This window comes from Etheostoma cragini, chromosome 24, assembly GCF_013103735.1.
Source record: "Etheostoma cragini isolate CJK2018 chromosome 24, CSU_Ecrag_1.0, whole genome shotgun sequence".
NCBI lineage: Eukaryota > Metazoa > Chordata > Actinopteri > Perciformes > Percidae > Etheostoma > Etheostoma cragini.
In genome coordinates this window covers 3,633,611-3,647,876 of record NC_048430.1, presented here as the reverse complement: position 1 = coordinate 3,647,876, position 14,266 = coordinate 3,633,611, and the positions used below count along the sequence as shown (strand labels likewise).

The following is a 14,266-nucleotide window of genomic DNA, read 5'->3' as shown; positions in this document are numbered from 1 at the left end:
TGCCAGGTATTGATCTTTATTATACAAATTAAACATGAGAATTTACCCTTTAGGTAGTAGAATAATAATATCTAAATAATTTACAATACAACTCCGTGGCTTATTTCCAAACATCCACAGACAGTCTTACAGAACGTTTGAGTGAATATGCAACTGGTGTAGTGCTTGTTTTCTAATGAATGTTCATTTTCACTACTTTATTAAACAGGAAATTGCAGGTGGAAAATTATGATAAAATTATATGGTACTGAATTACATGATGATTACAAGTTACAAATCCAATAAATAATATTATTAAAGCAGATGAGAAGCAAAAAAATTCACCGCAACACAAAGCATCTGCAAATGAACTATGTGGGACTGGATTCTCAAATTCCCAATAATAGAGCTTTATCAGAGTGGGATGTATTAAACACATAGTTAAAGCCAAATACACACACACACACACACACACACACACACACACACACACAAAGAAAGAAGTTGTGAAATAGGCCCGTTTTGTCCTCCTTCTTTGGCGTTTCCTTATCAGAGCAGGAAGGGGGCAAAATGTTTGAAACAACACAAACTGAACTCAAATAGAGGCACTCTGATTTCCAAAACAAAATGTCTTTGTCATTCAGCCATTTTCCTCCAAGTCGCTTCACTCATTCTGACCCCAGTGGTCAACTCGTGCCAACAGACAAAATTCCAATTACTAATTTCCTCTAAAAACAAGACTTTAATTAATTATTGATTGTTTCTTTTTCTCTAGAGAGCGTCAGAATTGAAACAAATAATTATGTGTGTGTAATGACGCTGGCCCGGTGTGAGGGCATGTCAGATCCCTGTTTACTGAAATTACTGCTGCAACATTAGCGTCATTCGTGTCATCCTCTGCTTATTTCTGCAGCTCAAGCAGTGACATGTTTCATTTATGAGTGAGACAGGCATGATGTTCAGAGATGTGAAAAAAATTTCTAATGAAGAAATTGCATCAAAAGATGTTCAATGAAGAAAATGGCATGCACATGTGGGAATCAAGCTAAATAAACATGTATTTCTTAAAAACATTTCAAAACAAGATCCTAAGGAAGACATGTTATGTTTCTCACTATCATCCGTCTTCAGCATTACAGGAATGTCTCATATCTCTGCACATCTGCAAACCAATGTGGTGATAAGCTGCACAGCAGCAAAGCCTCTTTAGGTATGCATCTGTCAAGCAATAATCTGCATTTACTGCAGAGGAGGAAGCAACAGTTGAATAAATGTGGTGGTGTGAGGTCAAGACAAGGCTTACAGAGTCTGTGATAATTCGTATATTTATACGTCATGTATTTAAAGATGGATAGATGTCTAAAAGATCTGCAGGATTGTTTTTTAAATGGGCCTTCAAATCCAATTTCACAAATTGAAAAACATGTCAAAATAACCTTAATCACATCAACAAAGTGAATGACTCATTTCCCAAATTAGATTCAAGGAGGGAAACATGCAGAGAAATGGATGTTAACATTTAGGAGACTCCGAATTCTTTCCTTTCTCTTCTCATTGTCAAACGCAGAATGAGTCCTTGTATCAACACAGAAAAAGCCAAATTGGGCACGTACACTTGGCCCTGACAAACTAAGACTTCTCACGTGTTTCTTTTTGACTGAGTGAAGTTGTCATTTGAAGTGGAAGTAGTGGGAGGCTAAAGGTTTTACCAGTGTATGAAACAGGATGTTGGCATGAAGCGTGGACTTTCAAAGCAGCGTGATCACATAAGTTGCTTGTCCTTCATGTTGTCTCTGGTTTAAGTAGCCTATGGTTGTTTAACACTAGGTTGTCACAGTAATTAACAAACCTGTCCTTCAACTGAAGAACCCACAGCAGGCATCAGTATTTCTTTGCTAAGAAGTTTGACCAGAAATGTAAAAAGCATCTCTTCGTGTGAGCCAGCAGACTCATTAAAGGGAATAAGTGTTACTCACTGAAAGCAGCAATGGCCAGGATAATTGTGACCCCTATGGACACCCAAGACACCCACAGAGCTTTCTTTCGGTAACTCTGTGCTTCATGAGGCTTCAGACGCATGCTGCTTTCCAGAAGACCTGCAGACAACAACACAGGGCACAGTGACACATAATCTACAGACATGACTCAAGAGGAAGCAGGGCAGGGAAACAGAGGGGTGCTTTAACAGTGACAATGCTAACATGCTGATGTTTAGTCATAAAACAAAGCATTGGACAAATTAAAAATTTGACTTGATGATGGCACTACAGGAAAAGTTATGGGATCATGAAAGGGACTGCAATTTATCCTTTGGGAAACGTGAATGTCTGAACCAAATTTCATGGCAATCTATTTAAAACTGCTCCTCTCATTTCATATCCTCTCAGGACCATGAAGGCCGGTACAACATTGTAGCAATCCATCCATTAGGTGAAAAAACATTTCACTCTGACCAAACTGGTTGACTGACTGACCAACATTGCCCATTATTGAAATGAAACCAAGTGAGACGTTTGAAGGGGAAATGTCTCTGTGGTGGAACTGCTCACAACTCACAGAGATCTGAACTGAGACCCTCACTAAACTCTGCTTCTTTGTAGGGGTCACAAGCTAAAAAACCTCCCTGGTTGAGCAATTCATATCCCCTTTTGAGTTAATTTAATACACTATCAATTGATACTGGTCCCATTTCATTGAATTAATTTAAACAGAAGTTATTCCAGAGAAAATCTAGTAATTCTGTTGTTTTCCCTTTGAACAATGAAGTTGAAGAGACTTTAAATGTGTTTAAGTTATCCATTCAAATGAACATCATGTCGGATTTTGTTTTGGTCAGAGATTACATTGTAAGTGCAGTTTGTTGTCATAAATCACAGAACCAATCTTCTGTTAGCACATTTATACAGTGTATGGTTAGAATCCTAATAATAATCTGGGTTGGGTTATGCATCTATAACATTACAGTGAGTAGTTTCAAGATATTGAATTAACATTACATATATCATAGGTTTATATCTGATTACTTACTTGGCAGTGTACAGGCGCAGGAAAAGAATTTCATACAAACATACTTTCATCTGTGCCATATGTAATATGTAAAACACCTGCCAGAGCAACATTTTTCAGTAGCATATAGTTGAAGGGATACAAGCGTAAACAGATTTCGATTTTATACAGCATACAATACATTGGTCTACTCTCCACGGCATTACGCACAGTGTGCACCATGGCTAAGGGGCATCTGGTGAGTCCTAAACTTTCAACATATTTCACACCGCCTACCTCCATCCTCTATGCTGTCTGTTATCTTCATCTCCTGGTCCATCTTAAAACCCTCTCCCTGGCTTTCTGTGTTGGGCTGCTGCTGCTGGGAGCCCGTCTCCTCGCACTGCCCGTTCAACGCCGTGGGGTCCGCTACAACCGGGTCCGGGACGGCGGTGGAGTCCGGCAATGTAGAGTCCGTCATCTTCTCAGCAGGTTGCGGTTCCAATGAGGCACTCCAAAAATGTCACACCTGGGCGATATGTTCAGGCTTTCAACTGGGGACACACCCAGAGACAGTGAGGGAAGGAGGGAGACTCCTTGCAGGGTTGCAGGTATACTAGCGCCAAATTACACACTGTAAGGTGAAACAATGCCGGAAATTAGAAGATGTGAACTTCAAATAAACGCCTATTTGCCAACTGAAAAAATAATGCGAAAATGTCTATTTTGTTTAATACACAATACAATTCTTCGTTACATGTTTTCAAGTTGAAATTTGCAGTTTTCTTTAAATAAACAGGCTACTTATTTTGAAGGTGTTAATAGGTGTATCTATATGCTGACAAACCTGATGCGCTCAGTCTGGATAGCCTAGCAATAGAAACAAATTCACAACTGGCTCCGATTCGCGACGTCGTGAAATAGCTACACCTGGACTCTAATTACTGTATCCTGGTGAAGTTCACGTGAGCTGCGCTCGCGCTGGAGTCGAACAAAGCTGCTGCCCAGCGCCCTGCGTCCGCTAGGAATCTGTCCCATATGGATTGAGGATTGAGCGAGCCGGAGGACATGCAGACATTAGGCTACCGGACCCGTTGGCACCTTTCACGTGCGTGATTGAAAGATATTATAGTGATAATAAGTCTGTTACAACAACGCTTTGACCTCTTGAGCGGCAACCCATCAGTAAAGCTAATTTCTTTCTTCACTTTTCTACCATCACACCCTCAAATAGACAGACCCTCCTCTGTAGCCAAATCACTGATGTGATGATGATTAGGAGAAGGAGAAGGTTGTTTTTTTCAAGTATTTTTTACTGGATGAGAGGGCAACTACAATTCAAATCTTATATTTCAGGATTGAGTGTGACGACATTTGCTCTGTTTTTGGTTGGAGTTCTTACAATAGCCTGGCTTGCACTGGGAATGGTAATGAGATGTAACGGGTTGCTAAGATACAGCGCTACCCGATAGTCTATACGTGCTTTTTATGTTTTCTCTGGGTTAAAACCCTAAAGTGATAGTTTTTTTGTTATATTGAAGACCTATTTATAAGTGATGAACAACAATTTCCACATGTAACGTGAATTTAATTGAAACACAGATTGCCTACATTCACATTTCTGACATTTCATTAACAGGCCGCACTTGAATTAGCATAATCTGGTTGCATGCAGGTTTACAAGTTTGATAATTGTTATAGCCTACAGCATCCTAGGTCTATGCACACTAAACCTAGTTTTGTAATATCACTTGGGGTAGTTGGAGATTTCGCTCGCTGAGCTTGATTTTTGCCTTGGTCTCTGCTTCCATATAGTGGTAGAACTAGAGTAACACAGGCCAGAGGATGCTCCACCATGTGGTGTCACATTGTCGCTACATGCGTTGATCTCCCATGGAAATGTCAAAATCAGAACAGAGGGGAACAAATCCACAATTTAATGAATAACAGTTTTAGTTGTGGTCTGGTTTTCTTGTCATATCAAATAGGCTTTTAATGTCTGAACCTCCTAAGTCGTTGCTTTACATGTCCCCAGGATATCAGCCATTATAGAGGCGTGGTGGCAAATTATAGGGAGCCAGGCGATTTTACAATCGAGATGCACCAACTCTGAAAGCAATAGGCTTAGTGGTAAAAAAAATCAACTTTGATTTCTAAGGGCTCTCCCTTCTCTCCGAGGTTTAGAAATAATAATGCAAAGTACAGTTGTGGCCCCTAGTGGCTAATCTGGATATTTCGCTATTTCTTTGAAAAATCAAGTAGGAAAGCAATGTCTATAGTAAGTAAATTTCTGGCTAAAGGGCTGAATACATTTAGCTATACATCTTAAATAACATTCGGTGTTGTAGACAAAATGTCACAACGTGAGTGAGGTATATTAATAAAGTGATTGATTGTGGCATCAATGAGTGCTATTTGCACTACTAAACACCGGTGGCGCTGTTCAGATAATAGGTTACCGGTTTTAATCAGCTTCGGCTGCTCATTTCGTTCTTCCGGTGCCCCTGTCGCCCCACTCCCTCCCGATGCTAACACCGTCGGGCTTGGCCGTGGGAGCGTAATGGCGGTGCACCGGGGACCCTCTACGAAATGGCTCTTCACCCGGGAGCAGCTCGAAAACACGCCGTCTCGACGCGGTGGAATAGAGGCCGACAGGGAGCTTTCTTACAGGCAGCAAGCCGCCAACTTAATCCAAGATATAGGCCAGAGACTCAACGTGTATCCTTTCTGAAACTCAAAGGCTAACTGTTAACTAGCCGACATACGGGTTAGCTCATTCGCTAACTGAAAAGCCGGAATGGCAAGGCTTATTACAATCAATATTGTATCAGTCGAAATACACCTAACATCTTTCACTATCATGCACTGAGTCCTCCATGACAAGATAGACTATTTAACTCCGCTAACATGGTGTTAATATTTAGCTAGCTGGAAGCGTTAAGGCCTGCTTGCTATCTTAGCTATTGTTTTGTCTCGGTTAGACTGCAGATTCCATTGTTAGCTTTGTGTCTAGCTATTGATATCAGTGATGAATGATTACTGATATTGGTTTAACGTGCAAGTTAAACACATGACTAAGTTACAAATGGATTAAATTGACTGTCCTTGAAAGTAAAAGCTAATGAATGTTGTCTGCGATAACAGGGTACACATTTTGCTAGCTGTCTCCACTCAACGCTAGCTTGATGCTAATGTGTCAAGGTTTCTACCCTGAAACTGTTAGATTCAGTTTATTTGTACTGTATATCATCCATGTATTATGCCTTAATAATATACCAGCTCTCAACTGATTATCAACACTGCTATAGTATATATGCATAGGTTTTATATGATTCACTCTTTCAGCAAATTCCATAGAAATGTAAGTAACGTTACCACTGCAGTGTTGGCTGATACCATAATTACTGGTGAGACCGACTATAAAAACTGACTGAGGTTTTTCTCTCTCTAGGTTATTTCTCAGACGACGTTGTTTCTGGCAGCAAAAGTTGAGGAGCAGCCCAGAAAGCTGGAGCATGTCATTAAAATAGCCCATGCCTGCACTAACCCACAAGAGCCTGCCATAGACACTAAGAGCAACGTAAGTAAACTACAACTAGACTTTTGGTTTTCATGGAATTTACTCAGTTGTTACTGACTAAAGTGTCAATGTGAGACCTATCTAGACAACAGCGTGTTGATGTTTCTCAAGGGGCTGGTGCTAAACCACCAGATTTTGAACCTTATGTTGGTGAAGGCAGACGCTAGTCTGGCTATCAGCAGACAGAGCCAAGCTCAATAGACTTGAGATTGAGCATTGGTCTGGGTAGTCTGCTCTGTGTTTTTCCTGCACAAGAGGTGTGACCAACAGGCATAGTTCAAATGACTCTGTACGCAATTGGAAAGTCCTTCAACCAAAGAGACCAACAATCCGGGTGACATAGACGCGATAGCGGCATCAACGGGTTGCTGCGGTTGGGTGGCCGCTATGTTATATGTCAACATTAAGCTGCTTGGTCGCTTCTCTAGCGTCATTGTGTTAAACCCGCCAAGTTGAAGTCTTTATATTGGGCTCTATTATGCACACACAGTTAAGCTCTTATATCAGAATGCTACAAGGTACAGTAGCTCCACTAACCCAGTTTTTCTGCTGGCAATGCTTTTATTTTGTAGGAAAGCTGATTAAGTTGAATCATCAGTATATATAGCTGGTGGAAAGCAGATTTATAATTGTTCATTGATTGATCTTTTTCAGGCATTCCAGCAGCAGACACAAGAACTTGTAGCACTGGAAACAATAGTGCTGCAAACGCTTGGTAAGTGCTATTAAAGCTTCAGTACTGCACATACGGTATTAACTTTTTTCTGTGTTTGAATTGCTTTACTGTGTTCAGCCAGCCATTATAGCAACATTATTCCTGTTGAAGGACAAAGTGCAAACAACAAAACAGTTCCAGTTTCAAATTTTTATGAAGCACTTGAGGTTGTTCTTTTAGTTTCTTTCTTTAAATCAATATGAACCACAATATCCTACTTGATTTCTGCTACTGCAGACACGAGTGGCTATTCATCTACATTCAACATCTTTATTGCAGGTTTTGAAATAACAGTTGATCATCCACACACAGATGTTGTAAAGTGTTCCCAGCTAGTACGAGGTATAACATTCTTTCTTTTTACCCTCAATTTATAGTACTTCCAAAGAATTGTTTTCAAAAATGAAAAAATCCTAAATTCCCTCTAAATGATTTACAATGTTGTTTCTAACAACTTAGTTAAAGTGCCCCTTTTTCTTACTCTGGTCCAAAGTAACCAAGCTTTTCATTTATACAACTACATGAATTGTATTGCGTAATTTAAATTTACATTAATGGTGATTATGAAATGCTATTTCAGAGTATCTGCTTAGTTCTAAAGTAAACTTTCTTCTTCTTTTTCAGCAAGCAAGGATTTGGCACAGACTTCCTATTTCATGGCTACCAACAGGTTATTATCCTGTTCACCTTATTGCACTGTAATGGCACACTATAGCTTCCTGTCCTGCAGGGCCCCCCTTCCTGTGTCCAACGCCCTGTTTGCGCCTGGAACCCCGGGAACCCCCAGTGTGGGGAAGTACCGACCAGGCTGCTGTGTGCGGTGTATTGTACAAGGGCTCTGTGTTGGCACATAGGGGTTGAATGCAATATGTGGAGTGTAGTGGTGCTGTTTACCTCTCAAGGTTGTTTGGTACGGAGTGCATATGTCTAAAAAAACTCAAATGGTAGCCTGAATATAGATTGCCACTAAAGATTCTTAAACTTATAGAGTGCATTGGTAAGTATAGTTTACAGTTCTTTTTTTTAAACTTTTTGCACATTTTTCACCCTAAAATAGCTAACATTGAAACACCAAACTATGCTGCAAACTGAATGCTTGTTCTGTGTGGTAATGTAGTTTTTATGACCATTTCAGAAATCTAACATAGTTGTATATTGCATGTGCATCGTAGGATTTATTTTTGAAGAGGATATATGGTGGCGGAAATGTTATATAGATTCGCTACCAAATTTTCACTTTCTATACACTGAGCTCCTAATTTTGATATTACTGTGCTGTTGTTTAGTAACTGACTTTTGAGGTGTTTATCTTACTTGTTTTACAGAGGCTGCTAGTATGATATTCAAGTCTGAGAGATTGATGTTCCCAACAAATGATGGTAGATAGGATCTCTTAATTTCAGTTTATGCACAAAGAATGAAGTCCAGATTAAAGTGTGGTGAATGTAATGATGATAATGTAGGTATTTAAGGAATAATATTTTAGAGAAATGTTGATATTGTTGCGGTGTATCTCCAAGGCTGGGTGACATCACAGAAGTAGCCAAATTTCCCCCACCGTTTGAATATCATTGCGGCTCTTACAAAACTGCACAATATTTAAAAGATGTTGCACTTTTAGGTATATGTTTTTAAAATTATATTTATATATACAGTATATATTTTTTAAATCATGCGACTTATGATATAATCTGTCATCATTTTTGCAAAAACCTGTAAATAATAAAGACTCTAAATATGTTTACCTTTACACCTTAAACCTACTTTTGTATGCATTTTGTATTACAAGGCTGTTTAATATCTTTAAATGCAACTTGTGTTAAAACTAAAACATGTTATGATTTCTCTTTTGTGGCTACAGTTGTTGTAAAACAGCAACTACTTGCTGATATTAAAAAGGGGTATCAGAGGTACAAAGGGTTTTTAATCTTAGTTCCACTTTCAGTGCGATTCTGAGACGCTAAGCCCTGGTCATTTTCAGTCGTTTTAGCTTCAATACACGAGCCAGTTTGCAGTGTAGTTTGGGATTCAGGGTGTAAAGAAAATAAACCGTAAAAAAACTTATCTAATCATTTGTTTTGGCTAGCAGTGTTTCTCAGTCTTAAAGTTCCCATGTTTGATGTTGTGAAGTTTCAGTGATGATGGTGCTGAACGTGCTTGCATCAATCATATATACTAATAAGAGTAGTGAGTAGATTTATTTTAATTTGTTTTATAAGTTGATATTTCCTGTAATTATTGCTCATTGAGAGATTCAGAAACACTGTATCATAATTTCCCTCTTTTAAAATTCAAAACAGTTAATTATGTGGCCAAAAACAGGTTCAATATGTCATATGAAACATTTAGGATCATATTCTTACAAATGTTGTTCCAGTATTATAAGGTAAGGCTGTGTGTATGTGATGTGAAAATATTAGTTTGATTCTCGGTAATGCTTTAATGTCCTGCTATTAATTTGAACGTATGTTAATGTTTCCTTGTTAAACTGCCTCAAATGTATGTTATATATGAATGTTAGAATATAAGGCCTTAAGCTGACAGTTATATCTTTCTCTTTTGTTTCTCCTGCAGTTTGCACCTCACAACCTTCTGCCTACAGTACAGGCCCACAGTAGTCGCATGTGTGTGCATCCACCTGGCCTGCAAGTGGTCCAACTGGGAGATCCCCGTTTCTACAGATAGCAAACACTGGTGGGAGTACGTGGACCGCACTGTAACGTTACAGCTGCTGGATGGTAAGAGCTCCTACCGCCGGTTTATTCTTCTCTTGGAGTCATAGAAAGGTTCATGCTGTTTTTTATGGAGGGTGGAATACAAGCATATCTGCAAATTAAATATCACAGCTTTTAAATTTGTCTTGCTGATGGATTACATTACGGCCAATCTACACAGAGCGTTTTTGACACTCGTCACTCGTGCGTTTTTCAAATCTATTTTTGTTGCTTTTTGTAAAGCCGTATCTACACTGATTCATCAGTAATTTTCCATTCCACATTCCCTCGTTTCAGGCTTCTCAAATGTAAGAAATTACATTTGAAGCCGTCGGGTTTGGATTTGTGTAGTTTTATTTGCGAAGATCTTATACTTTACAGAATGATCAAGAAAATAAACGTCAGATTAGCATTGGCATCAAGCATTAGTTGCAGCCCAAGTGAATGCTACTAAATATTTGCACCAGGGCCCAAGCCAGTCCTCTATTTTCAAGAAGCTTGTGCTGTTATTGGCATTAAGCTGGAGTCACGCACAACTGCAGAGAAACGGACCATGAGTAGGATGCTGGTGATCATGGACATTGACCGCCACCCACTACACAGCACGGTCATTAAACAGAGGAGCATGTTCAGTGGCAGACTTCTGTCACTGTCATGCTCAACAGGCAGGTTGAGGAGGTCCTTAGTTCCCAGGGCCATCCAACTCCAATACTACACAAAGGGGGAGGGGTGTGATGGATTCTCAGCATGAGCCTGTCTCTCTCAGCCCCTACCACCATTATATCAGTGTTTGCTCTCCACCTGACTGTCTTAGGACCTTGACACACCAACCTGATAATCGGCGTGTTCGGGGCCATCAGCCTTAATTTTAGCCGACCCGATACACTCCGTAGGAAGGGAGGTTCAAATGACCAATCTGATTGGTGGAGTGCAAATCCCGAAACGAGGAGCAGGATGAGTGTGACTAGAGTCTCGAAATCGGACAAAAATCTTTAACCTGACCTTTGTTGTTCTGAAATGAAGACAGATTGAGCAACTGGATGGCCTATTTCCTGCTTAAAATGCTTTGAGAAGCACGTTTTGGTGTAACTTAGTAAAATATGAGATTGTATTCTGAACAAGCCGCCATGACAATCTAGCTTTGGATTTCCGGAGAAACCAGACCTACATGACACGTTCGTCCAATCAGCTGCCCTTTTTAATTTTTGGGCGACAGTTCAGATTACCGCCATTTGCTGTTATGGAAACCTATTACGTCTTGTCGTTTTGGTGTGTACTAATGCCTTTTTTTGACCAACTTTGCGAGACTGATTAGTCCAACTGCCTTTTCTGCCTAGGGTCAGCCATCTGGTTGGTGTGTCTGGGGCTTTATAGGCTATATTAGCCCTCCTACAACATCTGGGCTCCGGTCATAACATTTTATAACTTATTCCCTGATAACCATTGTTCTTAACGTATATATTTCTTTTCTGTCCATCAATTATAATTCTAAAATATATTCTATGTTTATATTGTTGTCCTTTCATAGTCATATTTAATAACCTATTGCACCGCTCAATCCCTGTTTTGCACTGCCACCATTGCACACAGTTTACTTTAGCACATTTAACTTTAATTTTTATGTACGTGAGATGTGTGAACGTGTTCGCACATCGATTGTGTTGTTGATTGTCTAAGCCACTGGATGCCTAAAATTTCACCTCGGGTTGAATGAAGCATCTATCTGGGGCAACACAGTGGTTGTCTCTGGTCTCCCCTACTGATATTGCAGTCTCAGCCATCATCCTAAGCTATCAGTAGCATCAGAAGGGCGTTTGTATTGAGCCTACAGTATAGAGAGGTTTTCACTGACAAAGTTGTCTTCACTGTTGTTAGAGCTCACACATGAGTTTCTTCAGATCCTGGAAAAGACTCCCAGCAAACTGAAGAGGATACGAAACTGGAGGGTATGTCATTAATTCTTGACAGGAAACTATGTAAGGGCAGCATAAAATGTGACTTGTACAGGTTAGGACCAATAAGTGTCAGTATCTCATGTTGAATTCTGTGTTTTGTAGGCTATTCAAGCAGCTAAGAAGCCAAAGACAGAGGGCCTAACAGTGGATAGTGCCTTTCAGGGGACATCCTTAGAAAGCATTTCTGGTGTCTCCAACTCGTTCTTCCCCTCTACGTCATCAGACTCTTTAGACATGCCCTCCCTTAACAGCATCGCAGCCTCCTACGCCTCGTACCAGCCACTGTGCGATCAGTCAAAGAGCTGCGACTACGACCAGTTCTCCGAACCTCACCTTTCAGACTTCACACTGGTGAAACACGAACACAAAGCTGCAGGCGGATCTAGTAGTAAACACCCGCAGCTCAATACAAACACCGCCACTTTTTCACGGCCGCAGAAAGTCTTGACCCTGGAAAAGTACAGAGAGAAACATGCGGCGGACCTGGCCTCTCAGAATGGTATGAAGGATGAGTCGAGCACAGACATGTACGCACATCCCCCGGCTCTCTCCTTGCACCACCACAAGAAACGCTCTCAGGCACAGCAGGCCAGCCAGTCAGGTGAGAGCAGGAGAGATAAGACCAGCTCTAAAAAGGCTCGGCTGCCTCCTTCTTATGCAGAGAACGGCTCTGCCACGAGCGAGGAGCTCAAGATGAGAATTAAAGTTTCATCAGAGCGTCATGGAGGCTCAGAGCAGGGTGGGACTCTGACTGGTAAAGACAAGCACAAAGAGCATGGCCACCGTCACTCAAAACACAGCCACTCGCACCCTTACTCCCTCAGTGGAAACAGCAGAGGGACAATAGAGAACGCCTCCTTATCCATACGAGCTCCCGACGTTGGCTCCTCCGGCTCGTCTCGTAAAAGGCCTCACTCTGACGCCGGAAACCACAACCACCACCACCACTCGTCCAAGAGCAGCAGGAGCTCTAAAGGAGGCATTGGCTCGGCCCACTACTCATCCGAGAGCGGGAGCAGGATGATGGAACACCATGGCCACGACGGAACCAACGGTATGCTGACCTCCAACGGCCAACACACTGACTACAAAGACACTTTTGACATGCTGGACTCTTTACTAAGTGCCCAAGGAATGAACTTGTAACCCTCGGAGAGTCCACAGTGTTGTCTAGAATAAGGTATTACCATGTTTAATAGTTTAAAAAATGAATTTATTTGTCTTAAGTTATCTGAATTCTGCATCGCCCTCAGTCGTGTCTACACACTGATTACTGATGATTCTTGTTCAGCTGTCAAATGTAAAATGATATGCATAGAGCTGTGTACTACTAGCTTGCAACAAAAAACAACCATGAGAAGTTTTAAGAACGGGGCTGGAATAATGAGATTTTAAACCATTCTTTTAACGCAAGAAGACATTATGATTTTAATGTGCATGTTTTAAGTCACAAAAGGGAAGACAAAGCTAGTGTTCACAGCTATTGTGACAGTTTACAGATGGTTAATGTTTTTTTGTATGTTAAGACATTTTGTTCCACTTAAAATCTCAGGTCTTGAACTTTTTGATATAAGAACGAATCTTCCTCGGTTTGGGTTTATTACCTGTATCTGTGGAGATGTATCACCTCGTCCATTTGCTGACGACGGCAGAACAGTATCTGTCTTAGGAAACATGGTCTGCTTACTTTTAAAAGGAGTGCATTAATAGATCAGAAATAAAAATACAAATGTAAGGCAGACTCTATTGGGACTTCCAAGGCCGGACCTGAACTTAATGTGCATACTCATTAGAGAGCTACAAATAAAGTTTACGTAACATCTGCTGTGAAAGTGCATTTAGGATATATCGGCTAAAATTGCAAGGGCCTTGTGATTGTACCTTGTCAACCGCTATACAGTATGATAAATGTTATCAGAAAATACAGGTTTCTTAAATAAGATTGTGTATATAGGACTGTAGTTCAGATTTCAATCTGTTGGTTTATTGCATCAGTCCAGACCTTCCTCCATTCAGTGTATCATGAGATCTAATGCAGACCCTATATTGATGAACATAGCCTCGATTTGTGTATTGGGAGCCCAAATAAAGGTGTAAAATTGATTCTTTTTACAGATTTTCTGTTACGTGTCTGATGTGAAACTAGACATATAGATTACGTTTGTTTGGTTAGTGGGCTAACCACTACTGTAATTATCAAAGGATCTATTTTTTTTGTTTTCACATCACAATTGCAAATAGTGAAAAATACCAATGAAGTTCACAGACCTAACGGTCACAACTTCAAATGTCTCTGTTCTTTCCAGCCAAAGATATTCCGTTTACAGTCTTACAAGAC

The 14,266-nt window shown here is 40.4% G+C and overlaps 3 protein-coding genes across 4 annotated transcripts in view; 2 read left to right on the top strand and 1 right to left on the bottom strand.

The window, feature by feature from the left end:
• Positions 1-4,368, bottom strand: part of LOC117939640 (transmembrane protein 163-like) — an 18,954-nt gene extending 14,586 nt beyond the window's left edge. The window contains exons 1-3 of one of the 2 annotated variants that reach the window (XM_034865112.1): positions 3,812-4,368; positions 3,262-3,598; positions 1,956-2,075 (exon numbers count right to left, since the gene is read on the bottom strand). In XM_034865112.1, coding sequence (XP_034721003.1) covers positions 1,956-2,075; positions 3,262-3,445 — 304 coding nt within the window. In that variant the 5' untranslated portion in view covers positions 3,446-3,598; positions 3,812-4,368. Of the gene's footprint in view, positions 1-1,955; positions 2,076-3,261 lie in introns of both variants that reach the window. The other variant, XR_004655637.1, reaches the window with a different exon arrangement.
• A 1,063-nt stretch (positions 4,369-5,431) lies between these two features.
• On the top strand, positions 5,432-8,195 carry LOC117939639 (cyclin-T2-like). Its single transcript, XM_034865110.1, has 6 exons — positions 5,432-5,682; positions 6,244-6,325; positions 6,416-6,544; positions 7,199-7,259; positions 7,539-7,601; positions 7,884-8,195. The coding sequence occupies exons 1-6, from the start codon at positions 5,525-5,527 to the stop codon at positions 8,111-8,113; spliced, it is 723 nt and encodes a 240-aa protein (XP_034721001.1). The 5' UTR covers positions 5,432-5,524; the 3' UTR covers positions 8,114-8,195.
• A 44-nt stretch (positions 8,196-8,239) lies between these two features.
• On the top strand, positions 8,240-14,031 carry LOC117939642 (cyclin-T2-like). Its single transcript, XM_034865114.1, has 4 exons — positions 8,240-8,256; positions 9,834-9,997; positions 11,849-11,919; positions 12,031-14,031. Exon 4 carries the CDS (start codon positions 12,163-12,165, stop codon positions 13,072-13,074), a length of 912 nt encoding a protein of 303 aa, XP_034721005.1. The 5' UTR covers positions 8,240-8,256; positions 9,834-9,997; positions 11,849-11,919; positions 12,031-12,162; the 3' UTR covers positions 13,075-14,031.
• Positions 14,032-14,266: the final 235 nt, after the last annotated feature.